We start from the raw sequence: 17,599 nt of genomic DNA, 5'->3' as shown, positions 1-17,599 counted from the left end.
AATTCAAGGGGTAACTCACTCATTGCCATCTCCATTGCTTCTCATCAAGCCCTTTTTTCACCAAGTGTAGAGTGACTGGCTCATAGGGCTGACTTGGTGCTTTCTTCCTTTCATCATCACCGAGGTTTGATCAATCCTCACTTCCTCATCCTATCCTGAAGATATCCTCTTGCTTGCTTGACTGCTTATCACACTTGAGACTCATACCCTGAAGGTTGCATTGTGAAGCATCACCCAATGATGACTTGACCTCTATCTATCGCACTGAACTTATTTGAAATAAAATAAAACCCTCAATAGGAATTGAGATTCCGAGTCAATTTGAGGTACTATGTAGACTAGCTATTAATCCTTACCTATTCTTTTTTAATAATTAAAAATATGATTGAAGTTTTGTTATTCGGAATTGTGTTAGTTCGAAGAGCGTCTAGAGATTTAGGCGATTGTGGATCATATTACTAGTAAATATGTTCCTCCTCATGTGAATATATTTTATTGCCTAGGGGGAATTACACTGACTTCTTTTTTGGTACAAGCAGCTACCGATTTTCTGACTCGATCATTTCCTGACAATCAAAGGCACTACATCTCTCACTAGCAAAAGGTTAATAACTAAAGAAACTACTGCCAAGCTAGACGATTAGCTAAAATAGCTACGCTAGAAAGCAAAAAGTGGGGTCCCCATTTGCGATGGGGTGATGTGTGAAAACGTCACAATGGTATCCATGTATAATCTGAAATAACTCCAAACTACAAAGAGGGTGTACCCCCAAAAGTAGACGAGAAAATCCATATGTGAAGGAGGACAAGATAGGCTTCCTTGGAGTGAGTGTCTTGATATCCTTGCAAAATAGGTTGTTGGTGTGCCTCCACAAAAAAGAGAGACAAGAGTAATGCAAAATGTTGCATGATGAATGTTGTGGGAGGTCCCTCTACAACAATTGATGTATTTTTCTCTTTGATGACAACTTCTGTTGAGTTGCACTTAGGTGGGGGTGTTAATGTAATATTTTATTCACCTTGGATATGATTTAGCCTAAGTGTGCTATTGCACTTGTTCATAAAGTTTACTTAGGTAATTTATTTTTTACTTAGGTAGGGTAGGATAGGATAATGAGATGCACATTCTCCTCCTTTCATGGGATTTTGCTTTTTCATTTATCCTCTAGATCTAGAAATCTGGATAAGCAATTTTGTGCTTTTTGATTTTCCATCTCTTTCTCATCATCATCGGATTGGGAATTTTAAGGCTATATATTGTAACTTTTTCTTTAAGTAACATATTGAATGAAGCTATTGTGAGCTTTCTCATCTTCTCTTATGAAGCTAACTATGTTATGCTATTTTAATTTATTATCATTTGTATTTAATAGTTTTGTATATTCTATTAATTGCAGTAGATTTTGGTTTAATATCTATTTTTTAATTTCTAATACATTCATCATAAATCATGGACATCCCTATCTCAGACCACAAATCCCATATGGGCATGAATCTTTTACAATCTTGACCTCCTTTTCCAATAAGGTGCTACACACCTCATAACTTGGAGTTTTATATTCTTTTGAAGCTTTATTAATTTTTTTCACCATTTCTTGCCAACAAAGTGAGCCAATGACTTTGACAACCAATCTACTTGCATAAGTACTTTTTTCTTTGTGTTGATTGACAATTTGTTGGGATTAGTTTTGAAATGCCATTTCCAATTGTCTCTTTGGTCTCTTATGTGTAATAGGTTGTGTTGATGTGTTTTTTACGCACATGCAAACATAGAATAAAATATCTAAAAGTATCTTATCCTCTCTTGAATAAAATCTCTCAAATGCTGAAGATTAACTTAAGGATCACTGAGAAGACTCCAAGTTTCATGCATGTAGGGTCACTACGTGTGGATAAGTTCTGTTGGTTGTTGTGATTGCTGTTTCATCAAGGGGCATTTTTGGTTACGAAAGATTTCATGAAGTATTTTGCAGATGATATGCAATGAGGTTCTTTCCTAATACTACTGAATGTTTGTCAAAGAATGGCAAAAGATAAGGGTTTAGAGAAGCTCTAAGCTATCCTAAGAATGAATGGATGAAGAATGACACAAGTGAAACTCTACTAGTCTTAGCATCGACATACAAGAATAACTCCACTAGAACTAGTGTAATCTTTTAAGGATATTTGGAGGTTTTCAAATCATCACTAAGCATAGACACCATTACTTGAATGCATATCAATGATTGAGCAATAATCGAACTTAAGCAATTTCAAACCTTTCAGTTGACCACACAAGGTGCACTTACAATCAGTAAGAGGCTAGTGGTATGGATAATGAGTTTCACAATACATCAAGTGCAACATTCAATCATTCAATCTAAATACTTAAACTAATATCAAAGATTGACTTGAGAAGATAAAGAACCATGCAATAGGCTTCAAAGATTGAATAGAAACACCATAACTTCAATGTTTATTAATCCAATGGCCAAACAACAACAATTCTTCAAGTTTTTCTCTTATCACTCTTGACTTCTAATCAAAATTTCTATCTCTCTATTCACTATTCTAGCACTATTATTATTCTCTCTTCTATTAACCTTTACAAATGAAATGAGTGGAGTTTATATAGGACTCCCAAATACAATGAAGGTCTGAGATCGAATGAAGATCAAGGGCCAAGATTTTGCCACTTAAACCCTAATTAGGGTTTGATACAAATGAAACCCTATCTAGATAAACATCATCATGGAATCAACCAATGAGAAAATAGTATGTGTTGACACAAAAACCGAGGAAGCATCTTCCAATAGGAAACGAAACACCAAGTGGGATGATAACAAATTGTCTTCTAGAATCTGGTTCCCTTTCTCATGTTCCTTTTTGGCATATTCAATGAATTTGGTCACTATGCCTTCCATCTCGGTCATCGGGATCTCGGGTAGGGATTTCAGCTACTCCTCCATGGGCATGACTTCTTCGAAAGCTTTGACGATGGCATTATCCCATTCAGGCTCGAGTTCTTGAGTTTTGCTTGCTAAAACCACGAACTCTAGCATATCATTCAATTGTTGTCTGGTGATCATTCCATCCATCCCATGGAAAATGACTTTTATCCTTTCCTCCAATTCTCTAGCTTCTATGATCGTTCCTAGATCAATCTTTCTCTCTAAAACAATCTGTGCTACTTCCACTATCTTATCATGAATTTGATGCATATCATCTTGAACTTGGCTGCATCCATTTCCAATTTCCTCAAAAATGACTCTCTTTGTTCGAAGTAGACCGCTCCATCGTAGAAAGCTAGGTTTTAGATCCCTCTCTTGTTATCTTCTCTCTTGATAAGACTTCTCGGGATGTTTTCCTTATTACTTGAAACACTGGAATGATGACATCTCTAGCATGAGGAAATGCTTCGAAGGCTTTTATGAGGACATGAGTTCTTGCAAGGACTTTTAAGACTGTAACGAGTGTCTTCATTATGCCTTTCATGAACTTGCTAACTCTTGTATATGAATCCTCTATCCATGTATCCATCAATTGTGCCGAATTCCTCATCTTCTCCATATGATCAATTGATTCCGGAGGAAGCAAAGGTGGTGGTGTGGCTGCTGGACTCTGATGTCTCAATGGTTGCTGAAATTGCTGGATATAGTTCCTCCACGCACTTATCTCCTTTTCTAATCTTCTATTCTTTTTGATCCTCTTGAATGAGATGGTTGAGGTGCGCTTCCACTCGCGCTTGCTTCATTTTCATCATTTGCTCTTTCTTCTGAGTGGAATGTCAGTGCTATATTCTGCGCGTTCAACTTCTGGTGCTGTATGTCTATCCATATGCAGGTGTACTAAGTCATCAACCTCCATATCTGCCCATTTGAATTTGGTTTCTTTGTCTTCTTTGGCGTAGGCTGCTTGGAGATATTTGCCACTATCTTGAACTTGATCAGCAACATGAAACAACTTGCATTTCTGGATGAAATCAAGAGATAGCCTAGAATACATCTTCTTCTTCACTTCTACATCATTTTGAACGTTCATCCAATAGTCCTCAAGATGCCACCGATGTCCATACTTCTTTCCCAAAACTTCTTTTACATTACCATATGGATTGAAGCAATCTCTAGTTGTAAATGACTTGAGTGAATGGAATGCCAATTCTTTCTCGGCATCTTCTGCTGCATGAGTGGAGGGGCATACCTCAATAGAATCTCCAAGCGTGATAGGAAAAGAAACACCAGCTCCATGCTTATGCCTATATGCCTTGACATATGCCAATAACTGTCTCACCACCTCGAGTAGCACCACTCTATTTGTTGGGTAACGCGGCAACATGTAGGGAGGAACAGTTAATCCTTGAACTCTGATATATGTGAACTTCGGGAACTGGATGAACCACGCACTATGTTGTTCTACCAATGCTTGTGCTTTTGGAGAGTCTTTGCTGTAATCCACCTCGAAATGTCCTCGTGATATGCATGGTGAATGCATCATACACCCTCCTATAGTGTTGTTTTGGTGGATGTTTAAGTTGTGGATAACAATCACATACTTTAATCTCTCCAGGTCTCCTTCCAACTACACCAGTGTACATAAGTCCTGGATACTCATAATTTCTTGCAATGGAGTATATGACGTAGGAGCTCATATAGAACGTTCTGGTCCGCATTAGCCTCCTTAATTGTAGATCAATGCTGTTGCTAATGAGCCTTGCCCAATTTACTGCATTCTTGCCATGAGTAACAGTCTCAATAAAGTAGAACATCCAATCCTCAAAGTATGAAGCCTCAGGTGCACCAACCAATCGATGGAGTAAGGTGATGAAGTCTCTGAATTCATCATTGAAGTCTATCCTATGTAGTCTATCGGGCCATCTGCTTCTACCACCTCTACTCTTCTTCAACCAAAACTTATCAATGATCTTCGCACAAGCATCTGGATCATCATCGTAGGCAGACTTAGCTCCTTCTATGCTTCTGTAGGCCATGTCCTTGGGCTCGGGTAGATGAAAAGTTTCGTTGATTGCTGTCTTCGAGAGACATGCGAGCACTGTTCCATCCTTCGCCACAATTCTCCTTGAGGTAGAGTCATAGTGTTGAGCACATTCTACAATCAGCTCGTAGCATTGTACCGCGGGAGGTAAACCAGCTGCAATTATGATCCCACTTTCAATCATCTTCTTGGCTGTAGTAGTAGGTTCACTAGTGTATGATGGGTGCCGGAACTTCTTGGTGTCGAACTTCCCGAGGTTGGTATTCTCTACTTTGCTCCAATGCGACGTGATCTTGCTTTCGAACACACTTCCCTTCGTGTCTTCCTTGATGAGTGCTTGACAGGAAATGGTTTTGTTTGGTTTAGGAGCCGCCATCTTTCACCTATGAGAGATATGCAAGTTAGAGTAGTGGTGAAAAATTTGATGTACTAAAGGCTATTTACTCAAGTATGAAATGAATCTTGCATCTAACTAAATGTGAGATCAATTGCTAAATAAGACTGATTTGCTTCTTTAGATGAATTAGGGAGGTGCTTCTTTAGATGAATTAGGGAGGTCTAATTTGCCTTAACAAAATCACTATCAGACCTAAATCAGACCTGTTCCTGACTTTATATCAGTCCAAATGATGCACACACTTCTGATTTCTGAAATTTAACTTCAAAATCTAATCAATGATATGAATGTTGATGCTCAAGGGTTCGCTGTCTCTTTAATTCCTTGCTATTGAAGGATGAAACTTGCCCTCCAATCTGCTAAAATTCGCCCTTGTGAGGATGAAATTGCTGCTTCTTTGGAGTAAATTCACCTTGCTAATGAACTTCGCTGATTGCTGATGATGAAATTCGCTGAAGAGGGAGAAGAATTGTTTGATGTGATGTTGAAATGATTGTTTGAATGCCTTCTTATATGCGATGTAGGTGAAGGGTTACATCTTTTTCTTCGAAGGCCGACTTGTCTTAATAAAATAAAATAACAAATTACCACATCACATAAGCCGACTTACCTCTTTTATTCAATTTCAAATTTTAATTTTGGGCACTAAAGTAATGTTTGGTTAATTTTAATGTATTGTAAAATCAATGAAGCTCGCTCTTCTACTTTAAGACATGAAATTCGCTCTTCTCCCTTAACTCATGAAGTTCGCTCATGTTCTTCAACTCATGAAGTTCGGCCTTGTAGGTCAATTTGTGATGTTGAAAGTCGTTCATGTAAGCTTAAATATGAGGATGAAAATCACTCTAAGTGGCGTGCACATGAAGTTCGTTTGTCTCACCTTGCTTATTAAGTTCGCTTATCTTTCTCAACTCATGAAGCCCACTTGTATGAAATTTGCTCCATTTCCCCAATCTCATGAAGTTTGGTCCAATTTTCCAACTCATGAAGTTCGCTTGTGTTGTTGAGCTCGTGAAGTTCATTTCAAATTGAATCCATCCAAGGTAAGTGCTATCAAACATCTTTCGCTCCTCTACTTCCAATTTCGCTCATGAAGGCTTGAAGGTGAAGTTCGCTCATGTGTGCTCATTCTTGAAGTTCGCTCCAAATCTCTCAAGCATGAAGTTCGCTCCAAATCTCTCAAGCATGAAGTTCGCTCCAAATCACTCAAACATGAAGTTCGCTCCAAATATCTCAAGCATGAAAGTTCGCTCCAAATATCTCAAGCATGGAGTTCGCTCCAAATCTCTCAAGCATGAAGTTCGCTCCAAATCATCAAGTCATGAAGTTCGCTCTTAAGTGTTTGAACATGAATTGCTCTCAAATTTCTTTCATTCCTCTACTTCCAATTTCGCTCATGAAGGCTTAAAGGTGAAATTCGCTCCAAATCATCAACTCATGAAGTTCGCTCCAAATCCTCAAGTCATGAAGTTCGCTCCAAATCCTCAAGTCATGAAGTTCGCTCCATTTGCTTAAGTCATGAAGTTCGCTCCAAATCCTTAAGTCATGAAGTTCGCTCTTCTATGCCTAAACATGAAGTTAAGGTTTTAAGGGCTTGGAGAATGAGGTGAATTGGAATCGAATATTGCCTTCTTGTACATCACCTTGATTCATTTTCTCCCTTCAAACTTGCGAGATGAGGTCTCTTGGAAACAACTTCAGCCAAGGATATTTAAAGTGGATTTTGCTACTTAAGAGAAGCAATTGAAGCTTTACCTTGAACTCTTGGAGTGTTGCTAACTAGCAACTTCTTTAGACTCTTTAGCTGAGTTCCTGATTGACTCACATGACATCTAGACCCTATAAACTTACTCATTTTACTTGTGAAAAGGGGAGAGACTAGACTAAGAGGCTAGGACTTGAAAAAAAAGGGGGGTCCCCATCTTGATGGGGCTATGTGTGAAATGGTCACAACAGGTTGTCTTGAGGCATGGACAAAAATGAGTGGCTCTCTACCAAAACTTTAGGATTAGATGGTGGTAGAGGGTTTCAATCCTCAAGATCCTTTCTTTTTCAAATGATATTTTGCTTGGTGGCTTACTACTGCTTGCTCTTGCTATCATTTGCTCTATTGGCATAGGTACACCATTCTTTCAAGGACAAGATTTTATGTCTTGTTGAGGAATGCCACACAAATGGGCTTTCAACCAATTGTATGAGCTTGAATACTTGACACCGCAACCATTGTATATACCTTCCACCACTTGGAACCATTTGTGTCATATCAACATACTTCCAAAGAAGAGAATTTGGGTTTGTTTTGAAGTGGGATCAATGCATAGAGCTAGAACTAGCTGCTATTGTAATCCCAATGGCAACAAGTTTGATAAACAACAAATTTGAAGCAGATGAAATGTACTCTAATATTTTAACTTTCAATCATGCATTCATATAGGAATAAAAAAACAAAACAAGAATTTAAAAACAGAGTTACAAAACAAGAGAGTTTATTTGTAAAACAAGACAAAATTTTTTCCTTTGCAATCTTCTTGGTAGGAAATAGGCTCTTGCACGCACGTATGAATAGCACTCCAACCACTTTGGTACCTTCATTAATCAATCTTGAGTACCATTCATACAATGGCAAGCAAGAATGTATGGTAATTGTGTTTTTCATTCACAATAAGGTAAAACTAGTTTGTTTTAGTTTTTAAAATGCTTTACAAGTGACTTTTAGGGTTAGGGATTCATTTTGGTCTATCCTAGTCAATGCCAAATGCCCAAAATGAATTAAAAAAGCAAAAAAATTGTAGGTTTTGCGTTGGTTCATCTACAATTTTCCAAGTTACTTTTGGTTCACTTGGGTTTGTTTGGGATAAACCCAGTCCATTCATGCTCCTTCGCATACCCTTGCAAAATTGCACCCACTCGCGAACTAGATATGACTTGGATTTGGGTTCTGTGTCTAAATTGGATGAATTGATGACATTGGGGCTAGATATAATACCTTTATTGACCAGCTTGGGGGACATCTATGCATTGAATCACATGGTATGGTTTCTATAAGCAAGATTATGAGGCAAGGTGGTGTCTACCAAGCTTGGCCAAAATGATCAAATGTGGATTTTTCTTTTTTCTTGTAGATTCCTTGAAACCGTTGTGATGATATTGGTTATGTGTCATAGTATACTTTGGATTTTTACACCCATTGTAGATTGTACATTTATTCACAAGTAGTGGGCCCCTTTTTAAGGTGCTTTTTGGTCCATAGTTTTGTACTCATGTATTGTAATACCACTTAGTGATTCTTATAGTGATGTTCCTATAAATAATTTCACATGGATTAGGGTCAAGCACAAGCAAGAAATGCCTTCTTATATTGTTAATGGTTGAGTTAATGCAATAAGTAATATTGGCTTCCTCTAGAACAGTGAAATAGCTTCCCACGGTAGAAAATTCATGTTATATTGTGAGTGTGCCATTATTTTCTTTCTATTGCATTACAATTCTGCTAAAATGATTCTTATGCATTGGTTTATTAGCATTGTTTCTCTTCAGATGAGACCTGTCTGAATGGGTTTACAACTAATATTTCCCAAGTACGGGCTCCAAACTTCACATCCATAAAGAAGACTGGAGGATACTAAAGTCTAGAAGAGACTGATCTAGAGTAGAGGATACTGATGTCTAGAAGAGACTGATCTAGAGTGGAGGATACTAATGTCTAGAAGAGACTGATCTAGAGTAGAGGATACTGATGTCTAGAAGAGACTGATCTAGAGTGGAGGATACTAATGTCTAGAAGAGACTGATCTTGGTCTGAATGTTGTGAAATTTGAGCGGAAAACATTCACTTGAGTTGTCAATGAAACATGATAGATTGTTGGACTATTTTCTTTGCTGGAAAACACCATGAAAATGCAGCAATAGGATCTGTCTCAACTCTCAATGGCTTATAATATGTATGGTCCAAAGACTTCAAACAAGGCCCCAAACTTCACACCCATAAGGAAGACCAGAGGTTACAATGTCTGAAAGAGGTTAATCTTTGCCTGAATGTGTTGAGATTGGAGTTGAAAACATTCTCTTAAGGGTTGTCAATGAACATGATCACTTGTGGGACTGCTTTCTTGGTTAGAATGCATTGTGAAAGTGTTATTGTAATGAGATCTATCTCAATGGCCTTACAGAATGTATCTCCCTGGTACGGGCCTTATGCCTAACATCCATAATGAGCATTAGAAGATTGTTCTGTAAGAGACTAATCTTGGCTTGAATGTCTTGATAATACTGAAAAAGTTTTTGGTGGAGTTGTTAATCCTACATTGTAGAATGTGGGCATGTGGGATTGTTTTCTTTGCTAAAGTACTTCATGACGTGTAAACAATCTTTTGTTATCTGAGTGCCCTCTCCTCCCCCTTCTTTGTCAGAAGATCGCCTAAAGCTCCTCTATATCCTTCGTTAAGCAGAAGGTTTACAATGATCACTTTGACCTCAACGTTGAGTGCCTTTACTTTGATCTATGGAGTGCCACAATGTGATTTGAATTGTCCCATTAAACTTATGATATGTATGTTTCAAGTATGGCCCCCAAGCCTCACTTTCTTTTGAGGAAAGTGGAGGATGCTAAAGTCTGAAAGAGACTAAGGTGGAGCTGAAAATGGTCTCTTTAAAATTGTCAATGCAATATACCATTTCTTGACACATTAACAGAAATGTAAGTCCTTAGAAGCACTTAGATTGGCTTAGCTCTTTTTTGAGTTGAACATCAATCACCTGGTAACCTTTGGAAGGATAAGATTATGGCATAGACCAATTATTGCTTTTCTCTGATTTATCATCATTATTGCTACTGTGCAGATAATACATCTAGATTCTTCCAATTTAGAGTGACGTCCTCCAAATATCTTCTGGGATATGGGTCAGAATCAGAGCAGCACCTTGCTTGAGGGAAATGTACTTGACTTGAGTCTGAAAACCATTTCCTTTTTAGATGTGCACACTATTGTGAAATTCATAGACAATATCGTTTTTATTCAGGGATTCTCATGTTCCTTGGAAAATATTCTCCCAGTGTGACAAGCAAAGATGTTCAACATCATCTCTTTGAAAATATTTTATCAGAGACAAAACTCCCTCTATTCCAACTTCACATATGTGAAACTCTAGCTTATCACCTCCTAATTCAGACCATAGAGAAATCAAGTTGTGAGTGGCCTTGGGCCAAAACCACTTGTATTGGATCAGCCAATCTATGCAAGTTTTGGAGGCTTTAACCAGACTCCGCAAACAAAATTGTCAGAGATAACTTCTCAATCTTAAATTCTCCTAGTGTTAAACTTTGAAATTTGTATTCTATCAATTTTTTCCTTTAGAGAAGCACTCCCCTTATAATACTTGGGTATTGTTATTCGTATGTATTCTACCAATTTTTTCCTTTAGAGAAGCGCTCCCCTTATAATACTTGGGTATTGTTATTCGTATTGTTCTTATGTCAGCTTAGGCCATCGGCATGGATGCTAAATAAAACTAAGTCAAGTTTGTTACTGATTTGTCACTCTTTGGCAAGAGTAAGCGAGGTTTTCTGACAGCAGGTTTCATCGATGCCAATAATTGGGTGAAAAGATTTAACAATGGCTGGCATTGGATTACTGTCCCACACATCTGTGCTGGATATTCTGTACATGCAAATATTTTTTGAGTGTTGCATGTGTTTGAATTGCTTCAGTGGGTGATCACGACTGCCAATCTGATCTGGCCTTTAAGAGGTCTGGTCAGCCCTTGTTCTTTAGTATTTCATACCTGTTGATGCTCAAGGTCTCCACCTGCACGATTTCACAAAAATAGTTTGTAGCTATCATTTAACTTAAAATCTCATATATGATTAAACCAAAGGCTTGTTATGATTGCATGTTCTGTTGTAGTTTAACAAATGGTTACCCCTTATGTTTTCTTTTCATCATTGTACCTCATTGCATAGTTTGACGGACATTTGTATTTTGGGTATAAAAGTTTTTTCGATTTCTTATTTACTTCTGTATAGTCAACAGCTGATTTTTTGCTTTATACTGTTCTATGCAGGTTTTACATAATGGAGTTGAAGGGTAGGTCTCTAAACTTTAGTACCATTACACATCATGCCAATGTTACACAGTGCCTTGGCAGTATTGGCGGCCATACATGGTATATTGGTGTTGCAAGACCTTCAATTGTGGAAGGGAATGAGCCAGGAATCGACAAAGCAGAGGACTCACAGACACACTTGGAGATGAAAATTGTATCTCCAACTCATGAATTAGATGTTCCATATTCTCATGGGAAGAACATTATTCAGTCAAAAATTGGACATTACTATGTTCCACCTGCTCCTGAGGTTGTGCATGTCTTTCGAGTTGAGGGTCCTCAGTTTGTAAAACTGAACGTTGGAACTTGGCATGCTGGTCCTCTTTTCACGGATCCATCAATGAACTTCTACAATCTTGAACTGAGTGACACAAATGTCTCTGGGATTCCCTTTAATTCTTTGGCATAGTTTGTTGTTGGTTTCCTTGATGTGCATCCCAATATAAAGTTTAAAAAGGGAAACTGCATATACAATATAATATCCCCAAAATTCAAAAGTTCAATAATAGAAACAAACATGGCACATAAAGGAAGAGAATTTTGCAATCATACACAGAGGGAAAACACTGCACAAACACAAACATGGGAAAAAAATCTTGAATTCAATAATACAATTAGCCATGCTGCTCATTTAATATCCTCATTGTTGTTATTCGGGGCCATATTGAACTTGAAATCTGTATTTTCTGCTTTGGATCTCCTGCCTCGTAGAAACTTGTAAAACTTCCATGTGTGATTCATTGATCAGAGTCTTGTCCAATACTACTTGAATGCAGCCCAAACACACATGCACAACCTTCAGTAGTCTTCTTTGATTTTCTCTTTCATTTTGTGCATGAATTTCTTTTCTTCTATTTACTTCAGTTAGTTGTTCTGAATGAGCAGGTATGTAGGTTATTTTTTTCTTCCCATCTCTGAATGTTTTGAAGAACAGATTTATTGTGCATCCAACTGTTTTCTGAAGCCTGATGATTACAGAAAGAATGGAGATATGATGATGCCTTGTGTTGAAGCTTTGCTGTAGCATGGCTCCATAAAGTATCAATGATAACTTATATACTCCTGAATGAAGGCATTTCTCAATGTAATTAGGAAGGTTTTTCATTGCATAATATGCTCGATGTCTGTCGTTGTCTTCTGGATTTATGCTTATATAAAGTTGTGGGGTGTATTTAAGTTGCATTAGCTGATGTTTGGCATGACTTGTCTGCCTTTTACGACCATAAAGATTAGCTTCTTTTGAATCTTTCCTCCTCAAAAATTCAAGATTTTACTGCCAAAATTTGCTTTTTTTTTTTAATTTCATAGATTAAGGGATTCTATTGTGGCCCTCTCTCATTTTAGAACAAATAAAGATTACATTACAATACCAAAGAACTAGCTAACATTATATGGTATAATCAACAATTCTATCTGTTGCAGTCCTCATGCATTTGACAATGCCACAATAGACCAGACATCACCACCACTATTAGGCAACCCTACTACTGCCTTGATGTTTTTTTTTTCAACCTAGAACAAGGGCTGACATCCCCTCCACACTTTGCAGACCATCCTCTTGGAACAAGCATGCTACCAAAATAACTGGGTTTTTCTTACCAGTTATAGGGGGGACCAAGAACAAAATAGACAGCTTAAAATTTGGTGGGTACAACTCCACCAGCTACTTCTGATCACTACAACCAAGGTTATGGCCAACTCGACCCATGCCTCCATTGCTATTCCTTTTCAACCAGTTGATGTGCACAAATTCATTAAACTCAATGCACTGAGATCTAGGAAATTTGCCCACCTTTGAAAAAGCTCCAGGATGTTGTCTTTAACTGCCAACACGAACTTGCTTGAGAGGCCATTGTGGCATTCTTGCCTAGCTTCATATGTTTCTTCATTTTCAATGGGCACCTATATAATGCAGTTTTGATGTCATAGGGGCCTTTCCCTCTATGCACTTCGTATCTGAGAGGTCACCAGCCAATTTGAGTCCTCATTTCTCCTTCTGGTCTTTTGTTTGTAGAACCTCACAACTGTGAATTATGGGGGGTGGGAGGAGGCATAAATAGCACCCATTTGTAGGTTTTTACTGTCCATATTGCTCTTTATAACAAGTAGACTAGCTTTTAATGCACTATCCTTGCCAAAAATCTCCCTCTTTTGGCATTGCAAAGGGTGCTTGGTTGGTTAGGGCTTGTGCTAGAGTCTCTTCAGTGATAGTATTTCTATATCGCTTACTGCTAAGAAGTCAATGGTAGGGTGAATAACTAGTCAAAGGGATTTCAGTTTGGAAAGAAAAGGAAGAAAGTTAAACATAATAATGGCCTAAGTGTAGGGCTGGAATGTGAAAAATGGTAGGGTGATGGAGGCTAGTTTTAGAAGGAAATCCTTCCAAAGGAAGATGAGGTGCTCTTATATCTGGGAATGGTCCACCATCCATGTTCCCTTAGCACTTTTTGGACAAAGGCTTCAACCATACCTCTCTTTATTACAATGCATTGTAATACACTCTTTGATGTAATTTCTTGGCCAAATACCATAGTTGAATGGGATATCTTGTAGGAGGATGGTGTTAGAACACCTACAAATTCATTTTTGGAAGGGAGTGAGTAGGTGGAATGTGAATGGTGTGAAGGGAGTGCTCAAAGCTTGGAGGGTTAAAGGACAACGATAAAATTGCTTGCTGACTCGTGTATGCATTGAAAGCCTTTATAATTATGTACACCTACAAATTCATTTTTGGAAGGGAGTGAGTAGGTGGAATGTGAATGGTGTGAAGTGAGTGCTCAAAGCTCGGAGGGTTAAAGGACAACGATAAAATTGCTTGCTGACTCGTGTATGCATTGAAAGCCTTTATAATTATGTACCCAATAATTCTTATCCATGCCATCATTGGAAATTCTATTGCATTTTTCAAGATGCTTTTTGAAAGGAAGTAGAGGTGCAGAATACACTGCCTACAATAATATTTTGAGACGAGGTATGTGCAAAAAATAAATTAATCATATAGTTACAAGAAAATAAACACGAAATAATATATCATAATACAATGATTCATGTGGGAAAATCATTACGGAAGAAAAATTGCACACTTCAAAGCAACTCAATGTATTATTCAATAATCAAATGGTTACAATAGATCTACAAAGTCTAAGCTTTTATAGGAATATCACCAACAAGAGATTCGAAGCGATTTTGATTGCATAACAATACCTACAAATTCATTATGAAACCTCTAGCTCAAGCACCCGATAAATAGGAGGAATAATACATGAAACCGTCAATGGTAATTAGGAAGCCATGAACTAAAATCATTTAAATTATGGCTTCCAAATCCCAAGATGAGTCCATAAGCTAAAATAGCACATTCCTTACACTTGTTATAAGCTTGTCATTAATGACTCATCAACTTGCGCACTCCATTTTGGCTCCATAATTTTTATTCAAAGATGCCTTATGATGTGTCACAACATGCGTCATAAGTTGGTCTACAATTAGAACTCCCTCTTATAGCTTTCTTTTGTGTCCTAGATGTTCATACATCTTTGAAGTGGGAGGCTCAACTTTTGGAGGCCGTAACTTTTGATTTGAGAAGCTAGTGAAGTCCTTTTTTTTCAATTAAAGAAATCAAAGAGATACATGTCACTTTAACTTGCTTTCTCGGGTTAAGGAATGTTTCGATATTTTTTAGGGCCAAAATCAACTTCTAAAGCCTTCAAAATTGCATATTTTTGTTCTTAAGACTAGGATGCAAGGTTACAATACCTTTCCTAGCATTTTCCTACTTGATGAACACTTTGCAAGAGCAAAGGGAATGTTGACACCATCAATTATCTTGTAGGCTCTTGAGAGGGCAATAGACTTACTGCACCACTTGAACTTCTTTGTGCTGATTGGCTTCATCAGTGCATTTGCAACATTTCACATAATTGCAACTTTTTTAGCATCATCGTCCCATCATCTACCATATCACAAACAAAATGGTACTAGACATCTATGTGTTGTCCTCACAAGAAAGTGTGAAATAAGAAAAAACACACTTTTTCTTAATTTACAAAGTGTGGTTTGATGTGCAATATGTGAACAAGATGTAATTAAGGCTATGCCAAAGTAGTAAGGATGCAATGCAAACTAAGGTACCTAAGGCCGTCTTCAACTAGCTAGACTTCAATAATAACCACTAATAATTTGGGATAGATGTTGTGTTTGAGTGCTAATGAATGCAATTAGGATTTGGAAACATTAAAACACTATGCTAGAATGTAAAAAGATAGAAAATAGAGGGTCAAGATGCACCTAGGTGAAGGAGTGACAAATATGAAAGTTGGTGGAAATTTCACTTTGCACCTCAATATAAATTTAGGAACATTTGGGCCTACAAGAGAAGACCACTAAAAGTCAAACAACCTATATTGTAATATCCCTATTTTTACGCATTCCTACCTACTAGTGCTGGCCAGTTTTTTATGTTTTCTTGGAGGTTTCTAGTTTTGCAGGGAGTGTTCCTATATTCTTGGTGAGCTCAATTCTCAATTTCAATGGATTTCGTCGACAATTGCTATTTATAGTAAGTGCTTGCATGGCACCAATCTTTTTGGGTTTTTGTGGGTTTGTTCTCTTTGGTCCTTGGAGAATACTATTATTTATAGTAAGTGCTTGCATGACACCAATTTTTTTTGGGTTTGTTCTCTTTGGTCCCCGAAGAACATTGCTATTTATAGTAAGTGCTTGCATGACACCAATCTTTCTTGGCTTTTTTGGGTTCTCTTTGGTCCCCGGAGAACACTACTATTTATAGTAAGTGCTTACGTGGCACCAATATTTCTGGTTTTTTCTGGGTTTTTTCTCTTTGGTCCTTGGAGAGTATAGCTATTTATAGTAAGTGTTTGCATGGCACCAATCTTTTTGGGTTTGTTCTCTTTGATCCTTGGAGAACACTGCTATATATGGTAAGTGGTTGCATGGCACCAATCTTTTTGGGTTTGTTCTCTTTGGTCCTTGGAGAACACTGCTATATATATTAAGTGGTTGCATCGCACCGACCTTATTGGGTCTTTTTGGGCTTGTTCTTTTTGGTCCTCGAAGAACACTACTATTTTTAGTATGAGCTTCTGTTGGCATCAGTTATCTTTTGACAGCGCCAGTTGGTTCTGATTGCATTGATTATGATATCTTGGTGATTTTCCTAAGGTTTGAAGTGAATTTTTTTATTATTTCACTTAAGTGATTAAATAAAGAGACTTTATAACTTAAGTGAAATAAAGTGTTCATAAAGTGATCCCTTGGGCCATGCCTAGGGAAGGGGGACATAACTTATGTTTTAAAAGCTTATTTTATATTCCAAAAAGGTGGATGCCAAGGCAAGGTGGGTGAAATAATGTTTTAATATCTTTGAAGCGGCCACCAAAAGGAGACGTCAAGCTTGAAAGATTTAAATGTTATTTGAGTTGCAAAAGGGGGACACCAAGCTTGAGGAGGACAAATGAAATATTAAAAAGGGCTAAAGTTTATTATTTTATAATATGAGTTGCCCTATTCTGGTGTTGCCTTGACTCTTCATTTAATTTCTATAAAATAGTTTTATGCTGAAAAAATTGTGAAGATCTATGATGTTTTCTGATATGGGTGTTAGGTTTTTGGTGTGTTGTGAGCTTTATTGGAATGCTGTTCAAGTTTGGTAGTGATTAGATGCTTTTTCAGTGTGCTGGTGTGCTTTTTCAGAGATACTGAATATCACATTTCTACTCATATCTCAGTGGTTGATAGAGATTTCATTTTGGGTGTTGTTTCATTGCTTTCCTCACAGCTGGCACCATCTTTTGATGATCTATTTGTGAAATTTGGTGGGTTATTGATTTTTCAAGGCAAATCGCTCATCTGTAGGGGCCATACTTCTCCTATTGGTACTTGGTGTTTATTGGGGTTTGAAATCTGCATTATATTGAGGTCTGAAATTAATTTTTGGAACAGCCTATTGGTAGTGATTGGCATTTCAAGGAGCTGGAGCAGATTTGGTGCTGTTTGGAGGCTTGCAATATCATCCTAAGAATCACCCTTGTCATACTTGGGCGCCTAGTTGGTTCGGTTTTATTTTCTGAGCATTATCCTTAAAGATTGGAAGATTTTAGCAGATCTGCA

General features: G+C 37.6%; 1 protein-coding gene across 1 annotated transcript in view; it reads left to right on the top strand.

The window, feature by feature from the left end:
• LOC131060806 (uncharacterized) overlaps positions 1 to 17,599 on the top strand; it is a 67,615-nt gene that overhangs the window by 24,122 nt on the left and 25,894 nt on the right. The window contains exon 2 of the mRNA XM_057994220.2: positions 11,429 to 11,846. Within this exon, the coding sequence (XP_057850203.2) occupies positions 11,429 to 11,846 (418 nt within the window). The remainder of the gene's footprint in view (positions 1 to 11,428; positions 11,847 to 17,599) is intronic.

The sequence above is a fragment of the Cryptomeria japonica genome, chromosome 10 (assembly GCF_030272615.1).
Source record: "Cryptomeria japonica chromosome 10, Sugi_1.0, whole genome shotgun sequence".
Taxonomy (NCBI): Eukaryota; Viridiplantae; Streptophyta; class Pinopsida; order Cupressales; family Cupressaceae; genus Cryptomeria; species Cryptomeria japonica.
This window is presented reverse-complemented; position numbering and strand designations above follow the sequence as displayed.